The sequence below is a fragment of the Clinocottus analis genome, unplaced genomic scaffold (assembly GCF_023055335.1).
Source record: "Clinocottus analis isolate CAN_PGR_092001 unplaced genomic scaffold, fCliAna1.0.p SCAF_15, whole genome shotgun sequence".
NCBI lineage: Eukaryota > Metazoa > Chordata > Actinopteri > Perciformes > Cottidae > Clinocottus > Clinocottus analis.
Genome location: NW_027175876.1, coordinates 7,432,080 through 7,457,754, shown reverse-complemented (window position 1 = coordinate 7,457,754; position 25,675 = coordinate 7,432,080). Strand labels below are relative to the sequence as shown.

The 25,675-nt window shown below is 39.5% G+C and overlaps 1 protein-coding gene across 6 annotated transcripts in view; it reads left to right on the top strand.

Moving 5' to 3' along the window:
* The first annotated feature begins 2,906 nt into the window (after positions 1–2,906).
* The window catches only part of otofa (otoferlin a), a 64,093-nt gene continuing 41,324 nt past the window's right edge, over positions 2,907–25,675 (top strand). For all 6 annotated transcript variants that reach the window (XM_068576604.1, XM_068576608.1, XM_068576610.1 and 3 more), the window contains exons 1-3: positions 2,907–3,249; positions 8,282–8,340; positions 20,125–20,213. In XM_068576604.1, coding sequence (XP_068432705.1) covers positions 3,168–3,249; positions 8,282–8,340; positions 20,125–20,213 — 230 coding nt within the window. In that variant the 5' untranslated portion in view covers positions 2,907–3,167. The remainder of the gene's footprint in view (positions 3,250–8,281; positions 8,341–20,124; positions 20,214–25,675) is intronic.

The following is a 25,675-nucleotide window of genomic DNA, read 5'->3' as shown; positions in this document are numbered from 1 at the left end:
AGAGCTCTTGATGTTTTCAATGCCTTTTCTGGACTTTGCTGTAAAACCTCTTGACCTTTTCGTTAACAGCAAACGACCAGCAGCAAACTGACAGAAAAGCAATTATTGAATTTCGTCTCATAGCCCAGGGGTTATTCGATCAGTAATTCACACTCAAATAGTTTGCATGAATGCTAAGCAATTGCCTTTTTATTGTTAATAATCTTTCTATCATGGTCTGGGCTCATCACACAACATCAAGTGACAAAAGCTTTGGTTGCTTGTCTGGAGGTGCTGGTTTACCTCCAGACCAACATCTCCCTCTGTTGGTTAGAGTCTTTATCTACACCCGGGAAAAGATGTCAACAGCCACTTATTCATTGCCTCTTAAGCCAGAGTCTGAGGAGGTCAGACAGGGCTTGATTATAGACGCAGGTTTCACATAGCTGCTCTGAAAACTACTGGGGACAACTCAATCTCTTCAGGCTTTTGTTGTATTTGTTACTGAGAAAAGGGGCTGGAAATTAACCCCAAATCAATACATGTGTCAGTTTTCATCTTTGACGCCCTAAGGGGCGAATAAAGTAACTGCAGTCTATCTTGGCGATGTTGTCTCTGCATTAACAAAAACAGCAGAAACTAATTACTAGTGCTGATTTAGTCTCTCTCTCTCTCTCTCTCTCTCTCTCTCTCTCTCTCTCTCTCTCTCTCTCTCTCTCTCTCTCTCTCTTTCTCTCTCTACTCTCTCTCTCTCTCTCTCTCTCTCTCTCTCTCTCTCTCTCTCTCTCTCTCTCTTCTCTCTTTCTCTCTTTCTCTCTCTCTGTCTCTCTCACATACACACACACAGACACTACTGCAGCTGCTTCCAATAGTGCCCAAGTCAGCACAAAATATAATATATTTTTTTAAGTGAAAAAAAAACTTATTGAAGAAGATAGTTGTCTCTTTTACACACTCTCTTACACACACACTCTCTCTCTCTCTCTCACACACACACACACACACACACAGACACACACACACAGACACACACACACACACACACACACACACACACACACACACACACATGCACGCACACGCACAGAGGGGGCGAGATAGTTGGGTGGCTCCTCAGACGGCTCAGTATACAAAGTACACGGTGTCCAGTCTTGTTATACTTGCCTGAGGGTTATTGATGTCAAGTCCTACTATAAGTCCCTCAAGTGAGGTGACGTGGTGATGCTTGTGATGAAATAGGCCATCTCAGCATCTCGGACTGCATGTCTAGCTGAGTTATCTGATCAGAGTGTTGCGTTCCAGTTCAATCAGCTGCTTTACGTTATCTCTTTTGTCATTTGTGTACGAGGAAAGTGTTCCATTAGGCTGTTAGTCTAACCATTCTCTCTTAAACATACATACAGTGCATGTGTTGGTTATACTATAACTTGATGTGTTAGCTATTGTTTTAAGCTGATTGCTGCTTAATGGCAGCACGACTGCTCAAGAAAAGTTTCCCCCTTGGAGACAGCAAAGTATCTTATCTTATTCCTTTGGGGTGTATTCAGAGATGATGAATCGATGAGCCAGCTTTATTATTCCACAATTCTTTTGTATGTTTCCCTTATTTTCTGGGCGAGTCAAGGGAAAGAAAAAGAAACATCCAATTAACTGTCTTCGACAGTAACTAAAAATAGAGGTTCAGTAACAGCAAGCTTTAGGAGAAAATTGCTCCTTAAGGTTGTTTAGATGTGCACTCAGATGCTTGTTTATCTGGTACACGTCGAATACAACAGCCCTGCATTAAATCATACCTTCCTGGAGGTTTTAATGTTCAGTTTCTTTTTGTTAAAACTGTTTAATTATGCAGATTCCAATATGATCTTTTGGGGAATGTATAATTTGGGGTGTTAGTGAGCTGTATTTGTTATTCTGTACTGTTATTTTCTATTAATTTGTCCACCTCATTTATGTCAAAGAATAATGGAGGAGAATAATGAAGACGACACACATGCCAAATATACATGTCAAAGGGATAGACTGCATTGTCACAATGCATATTTCCGTGAGCAGATCATTTGATTTATCTGACAGACAGTTCCATATCTCAGGCGGGACAATAAGCTGTGCTGATAGCCTGATTTTGTCCCTTTGTCTGCTGGGAAACATGTTTTTTTTTTCTTCGCAAAACATGTTGCATATTTCAAAAAGGCTCGGGCAGGTGTTCTCAAATATTTATGTTAAGTACTCCCACACATGGAAGATGCCAATGCGATAGTGCTCTGGGTCTGCTCGACCAACATCTAGTGATCCTTCGGGTACCTGGACTCGAGGACACTCTTGGCCCAGCCAAGTTACAGATACATGAATTACAGCCAGCAGGTATATGGCCCAATGTCCGAATGGCAGCAAGTGGCAAAGCTCATGTGACCTGACCTTAATTTATCCATTTAGGGGGGGAGAAGTTGCACGGTGACTGCTTTTGTACAACGATCATAAAGAATAAGAGTTTATACACACGACGTTTTCAAGATGGTCTTAAGATGTTTTTAAATTGTACGTCTTAAATGAGACATGTCATTATTTATTACATGCACTCAAATGTCATTACACTCTGTATTTAGTAGCACATACAACATGTAGATGTCTTTAGTGTAAGAAGATGCCAATCTCACTTGAATAGTTCCTTTATGAATATAATGCAACAATATCTAAATAAATTCAAGAGTATGTTCTTACAGACCGGTCAGTCTGCAGAGAACACAAAGAATATAAATCTGGTATAGAAGGACTATAGACGATTTTTCCTCCCTCAAATGCCAGAGCTGAACTGATATTTTACAATTAGAGCATCCACCATCCATCCCCACGCTGAGGCTGAAGCTCACGCACCCCCGCCCTTCCTGCACGACGAGCAGAGTAAAACCAAGTGCCAGTCCGGAGATGCGCGACAGACCCAGCGACCAAGGAGCGAGAGGACATGTTAACTGGAGCATATCATTAATTCGCTATTTTTGTTTTCGTTTGTTAAACACAATCCACATCATTCTCCATGCCGCCCGTGTGGAGGACCATTAATGTGTCCAGGCGCAGGGAGAGGACCGCCTAAAGATCGTTAAACACAGATTGCACCAAATCGGCGCAAGTTTTTTTTTGTTGTTGTCTTCTTTCGTGTGGGGTGAAACTCCTCCTCTGACCAGTGTGGACTAATGATGGCTCTAATGGTTCACCTGAAGACGGCCGATCACCTCCGGGGGAAAGGTGACAGGATCGCCAAAGTTACATTCAGAGGTAGGACAACGTGTCTGAGTTGTGAAACTGATACAGCCCCTGTGTGGTGTGCCCAGATTGGATCGATGTTTCTCATCGTGATGGGGGATAGTCAGCGGTCCCGGTTGCGTAAAAAGTTGAGGAAACCCCTCCTGGATCAGAGCGCAGCGGTGATCCCTGGAGACGCGCTGCGCTCTGATTCATGCATCAATGGGCTTCTTCTCCAAAGATGGAAACTGGTCAAATCTTACAATTAAGGAGAAAAAATAGAGTACATGAATCTCACTAAGTAACTCGTTAGACTATACGACACAAAGAAACAAACCCCGGGAGTTTTTTTTCTTCTTTTTTTTTTTTTTTCAAAATGTAGCTTATATAATAATTTGGTATACTCCCTCATATCAGATCATGTATTTGCTTATATGTTTAAAAGTACTATAGAAACAAACTGCATTTGATACAAAATTTATTTACACTCATGTTAATGAGATGAATGACATCATGTTTCATCAGCTATTATATTTCCAGTTGTTTTTCCCATCTGTCAGAACATGGACTTCCCTTGTGAATTACTCACATGTAAATTATTCATAATAGCCACGAAAAAAAGCCACAAAAAAAGCAATGTCTGCACCTCCCTGGGACTGTCGTTGTGTTATTATAGTGTTTTCTCATGCATATTCTCTTGATCGGTCATTTAACTTGTAAACCATTAAGGGCGAGAAGCCAATACTGACTAAACTGGCATTGATTACTGAAGAAGATATTGGAGATGGGTGTCTCCTTCATCGTATCTTGAATAATTTCCAATCTTCTGTTCCTTTGGCATTCCATAACTCCTGTGGAGTCATTAGCCCAACTCCTGATCTGCTCTATTGTTCAGAGGAGAGAGGCATCGCTGTAGGATTTGGAGGGAAATTTGGAGGGAGTTCAGAGGATTCATTCATCAACATCAAACGCTTCTTTCTCTGTGAGAGAGAGAGGTGTGTGTGTGTGTGTTTCAGCACCTTGGATCGATTAGTCCACTCTCGTACAGATGGCAGGCGTTCAATCCCACCCGAGCTCTGATCAGACTCCTGCTGAGAGCATCGGTTTTGTGTGTGGTGTTACAAGACCACCACCCCTTCTTCCTCTCTCCACTGTGCGTGTATGTGTTTGTGTGTCTTTGTGCTTGACTGTCTGTGAGTTGCATAGAGGATGGCTTTCAGTGTTGTGCTGCAGGGAATTCACCAGGGTCTTGATATTACATGAACCGTATCATCCTAGTCAAGGATCACGTCGCCTGCTCTTTCTCCCATGGGCAAACTGTCAGCACAGCAGCTACAGTTCATCTGCTTTCTAGATTGTTAGCCTAAGCAACGGTGTGTGTGTGTGTATTTAGTACCCCATTGTCTGCCCTATATATCTTGTTCAGTCAGTGCTAATTCAAATTCTGCCATTATACACATGTGGTTTTCACTGATTTTCACTGAGGCCAATGTCAAATGCGTACTATATTTCAAAAGAAAAAGTGAAGATAATGTCTATCGAGCTAAGAACTCAGGGCTGCAATGTTGTTTGGCAACAGCTATCAAAATATAATGTGACATGAAGTATGTTTAAATCATTAACCTACCAACTCCTGAGGGAAATATCTGGGGCCTTAGCTGCATGTTCACCAGCTAACGTTAGCTAGCTGTAGTTGCTACTGCCCTTGTGTTAAGTGCACAAGATAAAGTACGTAAAGACCGCTGTAACGCTTTTTGCTGCAGGAGAGCGCACACACAAACAGCCTAAAAGAGAGAAATAAATAAGCATCATTGATTCTGGTCTGTTGCCATCATTGTGCTTTTTTTTCTAAACTCAAGTTGGAAATGGAGAAGCGCTACAGCGGTCTTTACGTGTCATACCGCATGTACCGCATACCACTGGAAAGATCCGCTTTTTAGCATTCAGAATCCTTTAGAATTACGTCGTCGAGTGTTAACTTTTGTAGAGTTTTTGTAATTTGTATTTGGCATGTCACTTTCTGTCGCTGGAGACAGGTTTCATACTACAAGAGTTTTAGAGTTGTAAAATTAACTGGAGCTGCGTTCAGAGTATTTTTCATCGGCATAACGACGCTCATCAGACCCACGCTACCACGGGGTGAACCTGTAAACTCCACACAGACGGACCGCCGGGGATCGGGGATCGACCCCTGGGCTCTCTTGCTGTGACGGGACAGTGTTAACCTCTGCAGCCCCATTAAGACATACAAATCTATTGATTGATGATTGACTGATGTTGATTGACTTTATATGTCAGTTCTTCTTCATCTCGCAGTATTTGTATCAGTCTTGCGCCCCCAGTTTCCTCAATTGGGGTGAGTTTTTAAGTCATGCTTTTTTGCTGCTAGCCTGTCAGTAGCATTTCCTGAGGGCTTTCAGCTCAACTTCCTGTCTGGAGAGGAAGAGGTCTGTAAGCAAGACCCAGCCCCCTCTTGAGCAAATCAAGCCTTGACAGGCCAGTGGAGCGATGTTATGTAAGGCTGACTCCACAAAGAGACCTTAACCCCCATTGTACAGAATCCACCGTCATCAATATTTTGAGAAAATAAAAGCCACAAATCAGTCAATCGATTGCATTCAAGGTGTAATACAAAAACAGCAGTAAAAAAGACTATAAAGCTCCCTCTCCAGTCAGGCTCAGATAGTTTATTATTACATGTTACCATGGGCAATGAAGTCTGCTTCAAAGGGGAGGCATGAACACTTAATTGATTTTGTGGCATGTCTGATGGATCCTTGCTGTTATCTGTAGCTCTTGGATTTATCAAAGAATGACACTCCAGCTCTTGTTTCTGATTGGCTGGGACTCTGCACAGTAGCCTGCAGGATCATTCACACAGTCACACACACACACGCACACACACACACACACACACACACACACACACACACACACACACACACACACACACACACACACACACACACAGTGTTATCTTTAAAAATGAAAGCTTTATTTCCACACTCAGAATATTCCACTACACTTTGCTTCTTTTATCCCAACTTTCATTCTTTGTTTGTCATCCTTTAACTTAATATTTTCTGGGCTGTAACAAAGCTTTCTGGTATCTTCTGTATCCTACACACATCATTAAATTCTCTTTCTTCTGTACTGAAACTCTTTTCTTTATGTCCTCTGCTGGAGCAGATATTTAACTTGTCTTGATTTTGAATTGTGATACTTAGTAGTACACTAACTGTCTCTTTTTTTTGCTCGTAAATTGTACAGGAAATAAGACTAAATTAAATCACAATGCGGAACAACAAAGCAGAGGCATCCAGGGAGACTGATTGCACCACAATCATGAGAGAAATGCCTTCCTCTCTCCTATTCGACACTTTTCTCTTCTGTTTACCCTTTATAGATCCAAGCTGAAGAAAAGCTAAAAAGCACCCTCTGTGCAGGCTTCATTTGTGTTTGCTTAAGTCTTTCACAGTGTTCTCACCCATTCTTTTTACTCTTTTCATCCAGTCTGTCTGCTTGAGAATCAAAATGTCCACTCCATTTCCTTTCTTTCTTTCTAGGTCGGTGGTACTCTGTTTTCATTTCTCTCTGTTTCCACTCAGGCCAAAAGCCTGATTAGCAGAATGTTGTTTCAGTCTTGTTGGAGCACCTTACACAAGCCTCACCTGATCTACTGTTCCAAGCACACGTCTCGGTTAGATTAAAACACATGCTTCTGTTTTGAATAATGTAGGAGGATATTGGATAAGTGGTGTTTATTTTGTCAAAACTACTTCATAGGATGTGGGTTGGTTATGAACCATAGTCACAATAAACAACTTGTATTGACAAGCTGATACAGGTAAAGCATAATATACTTCAAGTTATGCTTTTACGTGTCTGTCTTTTTCTTTCTCTGAATGTGTGAAAAGAAACTTTCAACACAAATGACAATAACGCAACAGAGGAGCCAGCAATCATCTTTTCATTTCTATTCAAAATTATGATTCCAGCCAAACAGACAGGGGCTGTCATTAACTTTGTAGGTTCCTGTGCGTGTGTGACTACATGTAGATATGTATGTATGATTTTGTGATCTGTACACATCAGCTGTCCACATACACCCAAACAAACACCTACACAAAGCCTCAGATACACAAAGCAAACTACCGCAACAAAGCAGAATGCGAGCAGTCCGGCGCCATTCATGAGCATCACAAAGCAACCAGGTGAACAGCGGCTGCAGCTTGCATGAGCGAGTCAGATCACTGTGCAATGAACGACTCTCTGCCCTGTGTATAACCTTGACTACACACTGCACCGAGACATTATTGTTTTCACAATAATTTGTGAAAATGATGTATTCTTGGCAATAATCTCACTTTTATTTTACTTCATTTCATCTGAAGTCTTTCTCTCTGTATGTTTTCATTCTGTCGCATAATGAGTCATTATGCACTCATTCAATTCTCTGCATTTCTTTTCTGTCTCCGGTGGCTCCACACCGCCTGTCTCATTTGAGTGTTTATCAAATTCGTATAGCATTCATTTGTCTTTTCACTTGTCTTTGATGTGATTTATGTAAACATATTTTTGACATTGAAGTTGATAAATATCCGTTAGCAATTTGTTTCTTTGCTTCAGTAAAAGTACCAAGTGCAGTGTAAAAATACACATTAATAATCGTGCATGCAAAATCTCACTTATTTAATTTGTATATTTGACTTCTATTTCAAACATGACTCATAAAACATAAAAGATAAGTCGTTATCATACATACAGAGAAAAGTAAAGAAAACCACCAGAATTACTTAATGTAGTAGAAGTAAAATGGAAAAACACAATTTAATTCAAACTGTTCAAACGGTTTACGGCCAAAATGTTGTATTCATTTATTTATTACATTGTGACTGACAAACTACCTGACACGTTGTCTCATTATGCAAGCAGATAAAAATAAATACCAAAATTGATATTTTTCCCACGCTGTGTGCAGTTTCAAACTGAAATGACAATACATGATATGATATTAAGGAACCATTTAACTGTTTCTAACCTCTAAATTTCCTTCACTTTCTAGGTCTAACCTTCTACAGCCGTGTGGCAGAGAACTGTGAGGAGGTGGCCCAGTTCAATGAGGTCAGTGTCTTCATTTCCTCTTCATACATCGGGATAATGACGGATCAGCAATTAGCCCTTGACTTAATAGAAACCGTCCCCAACCTTCTAATCTCCACTGCAGATAGATGGATTTCACAGGCAGCAGATTCTCTTGATGAACCTTGTAAATCAATAAGTAGGAGACATAATGAACATAATAGAGTCAGTATTTACTTTTATCTACATGGATAGATTGCATCCATTGATCAAGTTTGATCGACCCTATCCCAGCATGCATTGTGTTAAAAGTGGGGTAGATGGTGGACACGTGAACATTCACATCTAAGAGCACTTTACATCGAACAAGAAGTTTAGGTTCCCATGGGACTTTCAATTGTTGTCTTTGGACTGTGGGAGGATACTAGCTCGACATGTTACATGGCCATCCACTTCCCCAACTTACACTCTCAAATTGGCATTGCATGAAAAAAATTGGCATTGCACATAAAAATCAATGCCAATGTGGATATACTTACCAGGATACTTGATTGCACATAGACACGGAGAAACAAACAATAAGAACTCCACACGAGCATTCATGCTAACCAATGAGCCAAGGGTCACGTCTAATCAACTTACTGTTCTTACACTAAATCTAACTTATTCTCACTTGTAAATGGCCTAAATCCTGCAAAGTGTCTCATAATGACCCTCTCCTGTTTAGTGATGGCCTGTAAGGGTCTGAGAGGAAAGGCAGAGGTAGTGGTCTCCTCCCATGCATGACATTGAACACTTGCTCTAATTTAATTAAACTAGACACTCCACTGCTATAGAGGGAAAAAGCTGATCCCTTAAGTAGCACTTCTACCAGAACTTCAAGTTCTTTGAAATTGAAAGGTAAGTTAAATATATATATATATATATATATATATATATATATATATATATATATATATATATATATATATATATATATATATATATATATATATATATATATATATATATATATATTAGGGCTGGGCAAAGTTATATATATGAACACTGACCTGAGGAAACCTCTAGGAGCATGATGAATTTCACTGCAGTCCGCATCTGGTGTTTGATTGGCACATCTCTTTTCTGGCTGCTGTGGTATTCTGGGAAATGTTCCCCATAGAATTTCTGCAGGGTCCTGTCACACTGAGAGACCCGCAGTATAACGGATTTGAATGCAAAGAGTCATATAAGTGGTGAGGGTTGGGGATCAAAAGAGAAGCGCTGGAGGAAATCCTCACAGGGTGAAAGCAAACGCGACAGAACAGAGGTAGGGGATACAGTCAGGGAATTAAATAAGAAAAACAAAGAAAGAGGGCCCCAAACACATATAGTACATTCCCAGGGGAGGCTTTTTCCTCTTTGAGCTGCATGCTTTTACAGAAAAAAAATGTTTTTCCTTTGATGGGCTCACAGGCAGGAGGCTGCTTCCTTTGCTGATAACCAGGCCTTTGTTTTGGTTGTTTTCAGTCTAATCAGTAAAATGGTGAAATTACTTAACATTTTCAGTAACTTGCATAGCCACACACACACACACACACACACACACACATACACACGCACACATGCACACATGCACGTACACGCATACATACATACATACATACATACATACATACATACATACATACATACATACATACATACATACAATGTTTGTGTATGTATGTATGTCATTTTGTAGCATGGTTAAAGAGAGAATAGTACAAGTGAGAAAGGTGTGATACATATCTATACTGGTGCATGCCGTTATTCGTGTGGCCTGATTACAGTAACTGGTATAATAAACCTGAGTGGCTGCCACTGATGTGTGATCCCTTGTGACTGCCTCACCCGATGCTCTCGTCTCGGTCCTGTTGAGCTGGCGAGGTCGTTAGCATCACTCAGCATCAATAAAACGGCCAGGCTTCCTTTGGGATGACTTGTGCTTCCAGTAGTTATCGTGTGTGTGTGTGTGTGTGTGATTGCATGCGTGTGTGCGTGTGTGTGCGTGAGCATGTGCAGATAGGGGGTTTTTACATGCTGCTGGTGCCTGAGCATTCATGTACTGTTTTCCCGGCCACTACCCCCACCCCACAAACTCTTGAGCAATTCCTCTTCACACCCTCCTCATCTGACATCTTCATCCTCAGCACTGGGACATTTGCATGGCTCAGTAAGCTCAGTCCAGCCCCTCAAGTTGAGGGCCATTAGCATAGAGTTGTGTGTCTTGTTGCTTCATGCATGGACGAGCAGGATGCCTTTGAACTCGTATGCAGATAGACTGGATGGGGATTCTGTATTCATTATTTATACCATGGTGGGACTTGGCTTTTAGCTGCAGTACACCAGGACTTCCCCCTCACTAGTTAGACATAACTGGAGCAACGAACAGAAAGCCTGGCAAGTGCTGTACGTGACCACAGGGTTAATTCTATGGGCCTGTAGAAAGAGCTACTGTACATGTGTGTGTGTGTGTGTGTGTGTGTGTGTGTGTGTGTGTGTGTGTGTGTGTGTGTGTGTGTGTGTGTGTGTGTGTGTGTGTGTGTGTGTGTTTATGACAGTGTGTCAGGAAGAATCTTATCAGGGATGTGGTTGTTTTGTTTTCAAACAAGATGTCAAGAGATTTAAACCATGCAGAAAAGAAAGAGGGGAATTATTATGCAAACATAATGAGTGCAGGAATATTCCCTCTGCACTAGCCTCAAGCTGCTACAGTGTACTAAGTGTACAGTCTGACTTTTTGATGAGAAACTCGTGATTACGTAATGCTAAATTCGGAATTTTTATGCCATTGTGTACTCGCTGTTTTTAGCCATGTCTCATTCAAATTATGTTTGCAACTGAGAGCTGCCCGGATTCCCTTTTATGTGTCGCTGTAATGAATCATTCATAAAGGAGTAAGACACCAATTTAGCATTACTTACATACACACTTACATACACAACATAACACTGTCACAGTCTAAAAATTGTAAATTGAGGTAGATTACGATTTATTTTTGTATATACCTTTATTTAATCAGACAAGTTAAGAACAAATCATTTTTTAAAATGTCGATATGATGTTGTTCTGTGATTTGTATTTATAAACAAACATTTTCTCTTAAGCGGATAGAACAATGTATAAACAATATTTAAACATTCATCTTTTGAGAACTCAGTGTTTACTTTGTTTTATTACAGGTGTTTTCCCTTCCGCTGGGCTTTCTGTGATGTGGTTTTGTGTTGTTGAACATTTCAAAGTCAATCAACTTTCAATCATAACAAAAGTTCTCAAAATGAATGGAACAAAACCAGAAATTTTGTCTTATATATTTTACAATCTTCTTCCTGTCAAAACCATCATTACCCACAGTTTCCCCTCATAGCATCCAAAGCATTATAAGCGTTATGTTAAAGCACTCACAGCTCTTGATCAGAAAAACACCATCGTCTTGAGACATGGGGTTGTTGTTTTCTTTCTCTCATAAACCATGATTGTCCCTTTGGTGTGTGTACCAACCCCCCCCCCCTCCCTCCCATGACTTAGGCACAGACGCTGTGTCACTGTTAATACTCTTGCAGTACTTCACCACTGAAAGCCTGGTTAGTTTGATCAGGAGTCTGCAGCAGACCAAAGAGAGCAGAAAGAGACTACAGAGAGGTCACTTCCCCTAAACTTCCCTGATTGCCTCTGTAATCAGGTTTGAGAAGTTAGTGGGCTTAAGGAAGGCGTGTCTGTTATATGAGAATGTAGTTTAGGTTTTTAAACTAATATAGAGCATACCCAGCAGTACAGGATTCCTATATAGTGAGCCAGTAGAGAATACAAGAACATAACTTCCTGCATTAGAGCCATGCACCTCTGGAGGTCATATTTCATCTGATACTTTATTTACCACTTCACTGATACTACGACCACTTGACCACATGTAAGAAGAGGAGTAGCAGTTGCTTCTGGACAAGACACACGCTGGAATATTGCTGGAGCTAAAAATACTTTATGAACTTCTCCAGTTTTTAAGATTCAGGGCAGCTTGAGGGAGGTGATTTCCCATCTCTGAGTATACTGAATAAATGATGACCTGAGCTTAGAGTTTGAGGGAAGCTAAAAAATTAAAGTAAAATAAGAACCTGCTGTACTTGCTGTATATAAACTATTCTCACGACTTGTGTGACTTTAGGCTGATTTAGATATTAGTGTTGTTGGATTTAAATTGACAAAACAGCAGAATGAAACAAGTGTGCTGAGATGCAAACAGAGTATACAAAAACATTTCTGTAGGGAATGTTGTATTTTCACTTTGTGTGAGCCCTTAGGAGGAGATAAATATACAAGCTTGCTTTTGCTGTTTCTGTGTGTACCGATGTGCATCAGCTTGTAACTCTTCTGTCTTAATGAGTCTCGATGAAGAGTGACAGAGCCAAACCCTGGCAAAAAAAACAACAACACAAATTCAAATGTTGAGTAATAGATTTCTTGATAAGACAGGATTTTTTAATATAACTTTGTAGAGCATAACACCTACAGAGCAAACCAGAACTGCAGTCCCGTTAGCAGTACTTAGGCGCAACAGTGCTATGAGCTAAATGCTAACATGTTGATGTTTCTGCTCGCGATGTTAACGCAGAACATTTGGCCTGCATCACACAGCTAGCGGCTCCTACAGCCCCAAAAATGTTGATATAAATTTCTTAATAGCTTTTATTTGGATAAATTGACCACATATTGGGAACATATATGGATACTTAAAACTTAACTCTTTTTTTTTAAGCTGAAAAAACAGAAAGTACAGGATGATAAAGATGGAGACACAAATTAAAGTAATCACACTTAACTCTAAAACAGATGTAATATTACAAAATAAAGTAATGTAGAAGCACAAGTTAAGAAGAAAGAATAAGGTGAATAGCTGGCAGCCTCAGGGCCACTGCATTGTATATGTATGATAAGAGGGTATATTACTGTGAATGGATATGTTTGTTTGAAGCTTTGCGTTCAGCAGCTTTGTTAGAGCAGCTCAGCTTTAACAATAACTGTTATATTGTTCACATATGTTCTTGTCCTTCACATATACTTGCTTTTTAATTAATAAATACAATAAATGACAGCTTGGGATATTGTTCAGCCATTTGTAATGCTGCCTATAGTTGGACAAATACACACTGGCTGAACAGAAGGGAGAGGTTATATAGTTTAAGAAAAATAATCCATTTTAGCAGAAAAGTTTTTAATTGAGGTATGAGTGCTCTCGCCCACAACACTATCTGTATTGTAGGAGTTGTGAAGCTGCGTGCTGGACAAAGATATTGTTCTTTATCGCTGCATCATCTGGTCTTTCACAGCAGAAGCTGGTGAGCTAATTACAGTTTTATTTTAGAGTCCAGCTTGCAACAAAATGGGATTTCATTTAATTAACTGGATAAAAAGTGGTATACCTGTCTGCACTGTTTCTCAATTTCAAAAGAGGAGGGAGAGTTAAGTTCCATATTGAGATATCTATGTTAGAAAAGTTCACTCGACACTGAACGTTAAAATGATCAGAACATTTGTTCGGATGGAGACTAAGTCAGAAATACGACGTAAGACTCAACTAATCGCAAATCCCAAGACTGCTCCTCGAACACGCGGAGTTATCCCTTAAATACAATAATCACACAATCACAGAACTGTCATGACGTCTTGCACTTATCGTGAACCTTCCTCCCGCCATCCCATGGATATGTTTTAAACCATAAGAACAACAATGATGTTTTTTTATCTTCAGTCCGGAACATACTGATATAGCAGATCGCTTGACTCCCAAGTTAAATTTTGTGTAAGTTCACACCGGAGTCATAATTAGGGTGAAGTCTACTAATATGCCACAGGCCATGAACCATATGAATATTAATATAGCAGTAAAACAGTATATGATTAAGAGTAACTATGTTTTTCTTCCAAGAATTTATGATTTGGTTTAACTGCTTCCCTGCTGAGAAACACTCTTTTATGGATCAAATTATATGTAGCAGTGGTTTCCCAATCAGTCAGTCGGGATATAACGGTTACGGGTTTCATGATAAACTATTGAAAAATTCCTGACGGTTCGTCTTACCATTTCAGAGAGACCGTGAAAGAGAAACTGATTAAAATTAGAAGCGTAAGTTAGCGGTTAACTTAGCCTTCAGTTTCATTTAAGGTGGACCAGCTGTTCTGCAACGTGTTGGATAATCATGCTAATATGTGTGTTAATAACTAACGTTTGTAACTTTAATCTTGACATTATGTTTTCAGACCATTTAATGTCTAATTGTTTGTAACAAAATGTTATGAATGGTTGATCTAGCGTAGCACCGATGCAGTGAGGATTAATACGACTTGAAGCTGCTACAGTCATTGATAAATTGCATTCTGGGTGAATGAAAGTTCCTGACTGGATTAATGTCAACTTGTCTGCACCCATGGTATTTCATTTGACACATATTGTAAATGAGACTGAGATGAATTCAGAAACATTGGTGCATGTAGCCTAGATAAACTGACATCCGAGGAAACAGAGCGGGGTGGAAATGAAAACAGGGTTGGACAGTCCAATTGGAAAAAGTAGATTGAGACTGGGTCGGGGTGGTGGTGGTGGTGCGTATGCTGCGATGCCACTGAATTGGATAAGATAGAGTTTCTCAGCAGAACCGGCTTATTAGAGATGCCGTTTCATTCAGACTGTCAGACACATCTCGTATATGTGTTGCAATGGTGGAATAGATCCTTTACTCAAGTTAAACTGGCAATACGACAATACAAAACAACAACGTGCAAGTGATGCTCATTTTGAGGAGTGTCAGTACTGTTCTGTGCAGTTTAATCTATAACAATGCATCCTGTTTTATGAGTTGATCATATAACTGCAATAAACAGATGATGAATACAGAATCCCTACACTGTATATCATGTTTATTCTTAGTGTTATGATAAATGATATACTTGGAGGTGCAGTTTTAAATATTTGAACTCCGTTTCATTAAATGTTCTGAAGCATGATTTTTTATTTTTTAGAAGATAAACAACAACATGAGAAGCTCAAGGTTAAACAACGGCAACATTGCTGGTTATTCAAACGCACGTTGGTCAAACAAAAGAAAGATGGTGTGATTTAAAGAAGCAGAATAAAGAAAGAATACCATGTAGGCGACTGAATTCCCAGCATTCAATAATTTACTGTCGCAGAGATGGACTTTCTTTTTTATCATCTTCCAGCAAATTCAGAGAATACAGAAAAACCCTTTTTTCACCTTCCTAAATATTACATAGCGTTTTTGAGTGAAGCAATGCAAAGGGGGCTTATATGGCCTCTTTCTTCAGTCTACCCGTATCTATTTTAGCCTTTAAATATACCGAAGCCTGCACAATCCAAGTGCAAACTCAACACAATGACTACATACTGCATAAAGAATGCGCTTGTAAATTTAACATATTTCTCCCCAGCTGTGAACATGAAAGATAGAGCATATTGTTCATAATTAAGCATAGAGATGTTTTAATCCTCTGTGTCCATGGCAACAGTCATGAGATATGATGAGCGGGGGAAACTGAGGACGGCCTGGTCAGTGGTCCAGCGTGGGATCACAGCAGTAATAGCTGCTCTTCAGTTGAGCATTTAGCCTCTCTTATTGGCCGCTGTGGCCTCGAGGCTTCTGGTTTGTGAGATCATACATGTCACTATTAATATTCGGCCTCACGCCACCAATTAGGCTTTGCACCATACACTACAGAGGGTAAGAGGGGGAGCTTGGAATAGTAATATGTGTTCTTCAGACAGGCTCCAATACGAGAGAAGAGAATTTAATATAAGACCAGTGCGGTGTATTTTTTTTATCAGTGCAGTGGTGATTGTTTTTTTCAGGTTACATTTCTATCTCCAGATAATCTGTGATACATTTTTATAAAGACTGACTGAATGTGAGAGTAGGCGCATTGCAGCAGTTTTACGTCAGTCGGTGCTAGAGGCACAGTGTCTCCACACCTCCAAGTCTGGTCTGTGCACAGCTACAAACTGAGCCAAACAGAACCAGAACAGTGAAACCCATATTTGTTGTTTTAATTAAAGCACTGCACACCCTCATTGGTGTTTTCATTGTAGCTCATTTGACCTCTTTTTAGATTGAGGCTGGGTGCAGTTCTTTTTTCTTTCTTTTACTCAAACATATTGAGCTCCAGTCGGATGAAAATGTACAAGGTAGAGCGGTCATATGCTAAACTGATTAAGGGTCAGTGGTTACAACTATGTTGTGTATTGATACATCCATGGCGTTGCCCGTGGTGCTGAAGTAGCAGACACATTTGTCACTGATCCTGTGGCAGTTTGTTAGTCACACGTGAATGAAATAATTCACAACTGTTTTTGTCGACACAAGAAATGGAATAAAGTCTCTAAACTGTTTTTGCTTTATTGCACTGCAGCAACTACTGACTTTGTCACATTTGTAATAAAATAGACACAAAATAGTTTTAATAAATATATTTCACCATCACAGCAACATATCATCATTTGTGTCCTCGATCGTCAGCTAAGTGGCTGATATACTGTCGCTATCCCATGAAAGTTTTGTTGGGTTAACCACTGAATTAAATAAATTAATAAACATACATTTCATCCAGTGTGTTTCATACGAGAGCCTGCATCGATTTAGCCGACTGCATTGCGATGTTGCTCAGGGACAGCAGATTAAAAGTAGACCTTTGGCTAAACCGTCACATAATCATGTCTATTGTACCTGTTGAATAAATAAATAGAGCCGAGTAAAGAACATTGTGGGTGGGAGTGCTGCTCTACTTGGGAAAATAGAAATAAAAATAGTTGTGTCTATTTTTCTGAATAACAAAACCGTTTGAGGTCTTGGCTTTTAGATAACTCTATTTCAGAAAGCAAGAAAAAATAAGTGTATTGGAGAACTTAGCTTGTCAAATATGTATATTTTGCAGCTTAATGTTGCATAACACTATCTAAAATTGCTTTCTTCTGAGAAAAATTGCATCTTTTTAAAAATGCAGTAGTCAAAATTGCAAGAGTATTGTGTTTTGAGTTCTCTAACATTGTAGCTAAAGTCCATTTGATTGTTTAAAACGTGCACAGCGCTGAAGCATAAACCTTTCCACTTTATCTCCTTAATGGATTCTCTGCTCTCTTTTGTCTGCACTGTTTGGGTATTTAAACCCGTATAAGTACCGTTGTCTGTCATAGTGGCGGTGAAGGCGTTAGCCTAGATAAACAATTTGGCTCTTCATGTTGTGGATTCCTGCAAGTGTGCTTTCCCAGAGATAAGTACTCTTGGACAGCAGAGAATGAAGACAAGCTTAATGGAAATGGAAATGTGTACCTGCACCAACACATAAATGTACCACAGAGATGATTCAAATGAGTGGTTTTCTTTCTCTGGGGAAATTAATGTGGCTACCCTGAGTCACTAGTGTTAGATAAAGAAAACATAACAATGTTTGCAATGGTGTTTGTATCATTTTAGCTCCAGTGTCTGTTATGCTCTGGTATGTGTATATCAGGCATACTTTGCTCAAGCCTTCCTCTTTTGTTAATTGGTCGGTTTTGACCCATGTCTTAAAACCAGTAGTAGAATACACTAAAACCAAATATCATCCAAGTTGTTTCTCATCTCTTGGTTACCTTGATAGGCCTCGTTATAAATGAAAATATTGTTGGATGTTTTAATATTTTCGCTGTGGGCCTCTGGGCCTTTAACATCTATGGTGTTACGGGTCAATTTTGACTAATGTATATTCACTTCGAGAAAAAGGTTAAAACAAGCAATAGAACTTTAATACAAACACAAAATGAAAAGCAGAACAAGTCATAACACAACATACAGATTAGCACAACAACCAATCAAGCAAATCTTATTTTTAGTTTATTTTAATTTATTCCTAACACAAGAGGAAGGTGAAGAGAGTGGGCTGTCATTTGTGCATTAAAACCACGCTGGGGCTTCTTTCTCTTCTCTCTCTCGGTGATTCAAACACTCTGGAGGAGATTTAGTGGCATGGCAGTGTTAGCCATGATCGTAGACCATAACTCTGATGGTGATTGCAGGCTGCGTGTTGCCAAATGCCACGGTGAAATGCAGCTAAGAAAGAGGGAAGAGTACCGGTACTCGTCATGCCTGGCTTCAGCCTGGGATGAGATGCCCGTCACTGCAGGGCCTCAGGGCAGAGAGCTCAGAGTTCTGGTTCAGTGCAGTGAGCACATGGCAACACACACGTCCACAGATCCTTGAAAGGAGGTCTACCAGTAGCAGGTGGGAACCCCGGGATTCGCTAATGGGACAATCGTGATGGATCGCTCGCCTGATAGCCCGCGGGGTTTTTCTGAATGAGAGGCCAACATCAGCAGGGGGTGAATGAGTTTTAAATCACCTGTGTCTGCCCGCATACAGCCTCTTACCCAATATATGAAAATACAGATAAGAAAGCTTAGAGGAGGTTTGACTGAAAACATGTCTCTAACGCTATTTATTAAGGTTGATTTAGCTAAATTGCCATGGTTTATCAACCTATGGGAGCTTGGTATATATCACATGTTTCTAGTGCTGTGCATTCTAATGCTTGAGGTGGGACTTTGATGCTTTTAGGAAATCTATCATAAAGTTTTTTCATATATAATAGTCACTTGATAATTCAGAAACTTCTTTACCCAAAACATAGTCCAACGGACTCCTTCAACGTGTTTATCTTAATTAAAGTGATCTCTGTATATTTCCATGATAGTAGACATTTCGGAGGGTTGTGCATGTGTTTTAATTTTCTTTAACTTTGGACATTTTCAGAAACATATAAATTGTAATTTAGTATAAACAATTATTACTTTAAATGAGCCACCTGAAATCTCACAATTTGGGCTTTTTCTCAAGAATATTAAGGCATTTTCAAGACATTCATTATCACACAGTTGTGCTTGGTGGCTCCTTTGTATTTTTCTTGTTTTACCTTAGAGCAGAAAAGCTAATCAATATTTTCAATCAGTGCCATTGCACCTTGATATATGGTGATAAATATAACATTAGGATGTTTTATTCTCTCAAGATCAGCTCCTATGGAGCTGAAAGGGATTCTTTTAACCTTAAGGAGACTTCAGAGAACTTGTACTGACACAGGACCGTTTGTTTGCGGACTCAGATTAACTCGCACAGACAAGGTTCTAGTCACTGAATCATGGTTTATCTTAATATCATGTTGCACCAAACTTTAAATCTATATCATATTAGGAAAGGTTAAATGCACGGCTCTCATTAAAGGTCAGTTTTTTTCTGAACCTTAAATTCATTAAATTCTGTTGCACCAAAATCTTAAACTACAAATTTAAATGTGATTCAGTTTTAACTTTAAACTTACTTAGGCTTTTTGAGACAGCTTGATCAAAAAACACACACAAAGTACACCATAGTGAGCAGTAATTGAAGGTTTTGGACACTTACTAATCAGTATAATTTTGCGATATGACTGCGAAGTGTTGTAAAGGAGAACACCAGTTATACTCATCTTCAAAATATGCATCATGGCATCGCAGGAGTGTAAGCAGTAAGTAGTCTAGAAGCCATGGACGCTCCTTTTTTAAAACAGGATGCGTAATGTTTTGTTTAGAACTGTGACGATTCATCAAAAAGAAAAAATGTCCAACTTCTTCTGGTTCCAGTTTCTCAAATGTGATAGTTTGTGCTTTTTTCCTGTTATGTATCTTCGTAAATTGATCATCTTTGGGTGATTTACTGTTGGTGGTAAGAACAAGGCTTTGAATTAACACAATAATTGATGATTCAAGTCTCATCTTCTCTTTTCCAGGTATTTCGGTGGCCCATTGCCAGCCGGCTGGATGGAAACGAGATGCTGGAGATACAAGTTTACAATTACAGCAAAGTATTTTCCAACAGGTAAGGTTGCCCTGATGCCCAAGGCTTGCACCTAAACCATATTTAGCAGACCAAACAGCATTTCAGAGTAAACTGTTTGTGGCCCCGGTGCCCTTCTTATCTTCCTGTCAAAGCCTGTGACCAACTCAGACCGACACACGTGTGTGTTTGTAGGATGAAGGAGAATGAGCTCGTATTCCCTGAGAGCTTGTTCTAAATTGACTCAGTTGTTTGTGGAACAGACTGTAAACCACAGCGCTGGCCACGAGTGAGTTTCACATGAGGAGGGAATGAAACAGCATTACAACCTCAGTAATGGGCGTATTTGTCACTTCACACTAATAAAAACACACAGTGTCACATTTGTTTTCTGTTGTTATTATTTCTTTTTTTATTTATTTATATATATATATATATATATATATATATATATATATATATATATATATATATATATATATATATATATATATATATATATAATACTGATTAATTAAATATTTACAATCAAGACACATTTTTTCTGTCAGTGTTTGTATGATTTTACTGACAAATCCAAAGCTGAGGAGAATTCAAATTCTGAGCTATTTACAGTTTTTACATAAACAACCAAAGGGCGCTTGAGCAATGCAATGATACTCAAACCTGAAGGGTCTGCAAAGCCCTCCAGCTACTCCAAATTAATCACTTGTGCAGAGGCGATGGTTGAAACTGAGCAGTTAACTAATTTTCCTTCACTCCTCATCCTCATCATTTTCTTTTTCTTGCTTTTCCACATCTTTCTTTCCCTTGAAGAGTGTTTCCAGATCTGATAAGACGTAGGCTGGTTTGTGGCAGGAAGTCTGTCCGTGTCTTTTGTCCGTAACAAATCCAATCAGATCACTACAGCTGCTGCGTTTAACTAACTGACTCACTGGTTGACGTGTCCAGACTGAGCAAACTTTATGTCGCCCACATAGTCATCAACACTTTGCATGGTTGTCTCTGTCTGTTTGTGGGCGGATATGTAGTGTGTGTGTGTGTGCAGTGGCCTTTTTATATTTTAAATGTGTGACCTTATCTTGTCAGGCGCGTGTGAATGTCCGTACTGTAGGTGGAGACACATTTATCGATGCTCTCACTTTTCTCTCAGAGCTAAAAGCGGTGACGGGTGGGCTGACAGCTGTTCTATCAGTTCAGTTCTCCATCTCGGCAACTCTTAACTGTCATCGTTAATTTTTTCTGGAGCCATTGTGTGGACGAGGAAACAAAAACAGGACAGCTGCACATAACAAGTCAAAGAAGGTCAGAAAGTTCTGACACAGGAAGTTCACGTCCCCACTTTTAATTACATCACATTGCTTTTATCCAAAGTGACATACAATAAGTGCATTCAACCATGAGAACAAACTCAGAACAACAAGAAAGCCAAACTACAAAAGGCTTTAAGTAAGTGCCACTAAAGTGCTACTTTTTTTATTCAAGGTATAGTCGGAAAAGATGTGTTTTTAGTTTGTGGCAGAAGACGTAAAGACTTTCTTCTGTCCTGATGTCAATGGGATAATCTTTCTTACAAAATCTGTGATTGGTGTGTTCGGGTCCTATTTGAAACAACATGTTGTCATAGGCAGCAACCAAGAACAAGTCTTTCATCATTAACCCAAATGTTTTGCACTTATGCCCGTTAAAACCCATTTCAAGTACTTTGCAGTTTTGAGCACAGAAATGGAGGATTTCAGAGAGAAAGTAAGCACAGAAAAAGAAACAAAAATGTCATCTATTTTTTGCTTACATTTGTCATCCACTCACTGTTTGTTTCCCTGCCCGAACCAAGTACACGAGCAAAATATATGCTATATGCAAGTAAAGTGGCATTCAAAGACACTTACCCGCACACACGCACACACACGCACACACACACACACACACACACACACACACACACACACACACACACACGCTCACACACACACACACAACCCGGCACTCATTGAAGTGGGTAAATAATTCAAAATGAGTTATAGCTGGTGTTGTTCTCACACCTGCTCCATATGTCCACATGCAGCATCATTACCAGGGTAACTGATCTGCTTCAACACTGTCTGCACCAACACTTTGTAAGGCCAGTGTGTCACACTGTGCGACCATATGTGCGATCATATTACCACAACAAATGGAGAAAGCAATGATGCGGGATGGGTCTGTGTGCCTCGATGCGTCTCGAGCATGTTTTATGATGCGTTTTCCCCTTTGGCGAAAATATATGAAAGCTTTTTTATTCTGCATGCTGTGGAGTACCCTGTGTGTGAGTCTGGGCTTACACTATGATTGTATATTCAAAAACTTCAACCTGATATCAGTGACTCCCAGACCCATGCATGAATATAAGGGGGTCCTTCAAATTATAATTTGATTTCTTAATGTTTATTATAATCTTTCAGAGCACTGCCACTGTTTACCTTACCAAGTGACGCAATGCAAGATAAACTTGTGGCCTCCATTATAACTTCCCGTCTGGTTGATTTAGAATTTATATTTGTCCAAAAACATCGGGATTGTGCCAAAGTTTAGCAGGCTGAAGTGTTTTTGTTGGTACATGAACTTCAATTTGTTTTAATTGTTTGAATAGTTTTATTTGTGAGCGTACACAATGGTGAAAAACTGCACGACAGCAGTTTATAATACACCTATTGAAATATAGCAATACTTTCATCAGTGGGCCGTAGAATCGCTCATCATTCTGTTACTATCTTTGGTGATAGACAGTAACAAAGTGTTCACATATAATTAACATATTTTACACATTTAAACAATATTCATCACAAAGGAATTCATAAATCAAAGATTGGACTTAGCAGCTTCTAAATATGACTGCCACAATTGAATCTGGGTGAGACTTTGAACGACCTCATCAACAATTTTAGTCCTTTTTTTATTTTACATTGTATAATGTTCAATAGAGCTCGCAGTTTTTCTCAGTTGTATCTTGTACAATTCAAATGGACAATTTTTAATTAAATGAATTTTCCTCTGTCTTTCTCTTCCCCTGATCTCAGTAATAAATCAAATGATGCAATTTATTGTATTTTATCTCAATGTTTTTTACTTAGCAATAGCCACATGACATATAGTTGTAGCCTGGCAACTGGTCTTTCCTGGCATCAAAAGTTTATTTACATGCTGTAGACATTGAGGCTCAACAGTTTATTGCTTGGTCTTAAAATGCAAGCAGAAAAACATAAACCTGCTGGATTTTATCTTGGCATCATCTCATGCTTGAAGCACTAGAATGAACGCTGTGGATTTATATCTATTTAAATGTTGTATTTAAGCAGGAAACCATTTTTGAGCTTATTTTGAAACTGTATTTGAATGACATTTGATTTAGTAAGTTGTTAAACAATTAGCATACCTAGCGTATGACAATATATTGATTTATTTTCTATAAACGTCATCAACAAAAGTACATACACCATCATTGCTTAGCCCTAATTATATATTTAGAACATTGAGCACATACTAACACTGCAGTATATTTATTGACACTTGCTGTAGGTCCTAAAAAGGTCTAGAAAAATAAACACTCCCATTATTACATCCTTCTTTCTGACTCACTTTACACAGAATGATATTATTTCAATGCATCACATGTGGGCCATACTGTGTTAACCCGTTATTTTGAATGCTTATGTTGTCCAGTGACAACCATTAGTGGCAATGTTGCTGCTTTCAACACACCAAGATTGGGAAGACATGCTGGTGGACACTGACCAGCAAAAGACCAATCTTAATAGTGTTTTCAGTTTTCTTTTCTTTGTCTTCTACGATTGTCTTTATGTGTTTGTGTGATTGTGTGACTGCATTGTGATTTGTGTGCATGTGAATCAATAAATATTCATCCTTGAACACAAAGTTTGCTGAATCTTCTCACGTTTACATCTGTGTGTGTGTACCGATGAGGGGCTGTGCTCACATCACACACACCTGTCAGCTGTTACATTTTCTTTTCACACTGTCTTCCAGCCGAGTGTAGTTACTGTACCAGCAGCTGGGGTGGATTAGTGAAACCTCCAGAGCAACTCCATTTGATTTGGAAAGATATTTAACATTTCACAACTGCGCTCACCTGCACTCAAGTTCACCAAAACCAGAGATTTGTGCAATTGTCAGGAGAATCTTCAGCCACGCAAAGAAAATACATACAAATTGAAAGGGAAGGGAGCGCTGAATTAAAAAGTAGATGAAAGTAAATTGTTTGCAGAAACCTCAATCAATAATGAATGCCACCTTTTGAAGTGCTAAAAAGTGAGCCAGAACATGATAGGCCCTGCTCAGTTCAATTATTCAGCACTTGTACACACGCAGCAATTGCAGAAAGGAAATGACAGACCATTTGCTGGACATATTGATCACCACTGTCTGGGGCAGGAATGAGGATTATACTGGGTTAGTATTTTCAGTGATGTTGCTCAGAGGTGAGACGGTTCTACTCCTCTTCACAGGAAAAGTTGACCTCGGAAAACCGTTAATATCCTGACAGACTCTCAAGCCTGAGAAGTTGAGCATGGAGTGATTCAATGTAAGCCTTGCAGACATGCACCTTCACAGAGAAAGCTTCTGCCAACGCCTTCAGGGAAGCACTTAAGTTTTCTTTTTTTTCATAACGGAAATTCAAAGTGTGGGCAAGTTGTGAATCCTAAATTTAACCCGTTATTAAGTTCTGAGGCACTGCTGACGAATGTAGCCTCACTTTCAACTGTACGTTAAATTCATCACCACCAACTCCAGGGGAATGACAGAGATGGAGATTAAGACGGAGGCAGGTGGACAAGAAATTGCTTTTACTGAAGAAAGTGGTTGTGAGATAAGATCTCTGGACACTACAAAATATGTATTGACTGGAGGAAAATATGATGCTATTGCTGACATCTTAAGGATATCAAGAACACATGAGAAAATGTGAAAGTTATAAGTCCTCTGGCTTTCCAGGGACTCAAATATACAATGCTTGTTCAGCAAGGTGCATGCTGAACCCGGGGAGCCGACGCCTGAGACAGAGATGAAAGCTCTTGTGGGAATTTCATCCAATCGACACATTTCAATGATCAGAGCAGTGCTGTGGAGACCACTGCCCTTAGAATGGATGAAACTCGTGACCTTATGACCTCACACAGGTCCCTAATTAGGCCAACGGGGCGAGCCACTGAGCAGTCGGGCATCCCAGAAAAAGAGAAATCTATAAATCTAATAAATCCCCAAGATGTTGCAACAGGAGTAGTGAAGCATGAGCATGAAAAACTCCTTCCGTACCGGTCACGTAGGGAGAGACGTAGAATACAAGCAGGTGATCCACAGTGTGCATGTTAGTTGCTCACTGATAATGAACTTCTGCCTTTGTTCCTCTTCTTTAGTTCTAAATGTATTAATAAGTTATTTGTGGGTGTTATGTATTGCTTGTTTACATTGTCTGTGTCGTGTATCCTGTACTCATTCACTCTCGTCTG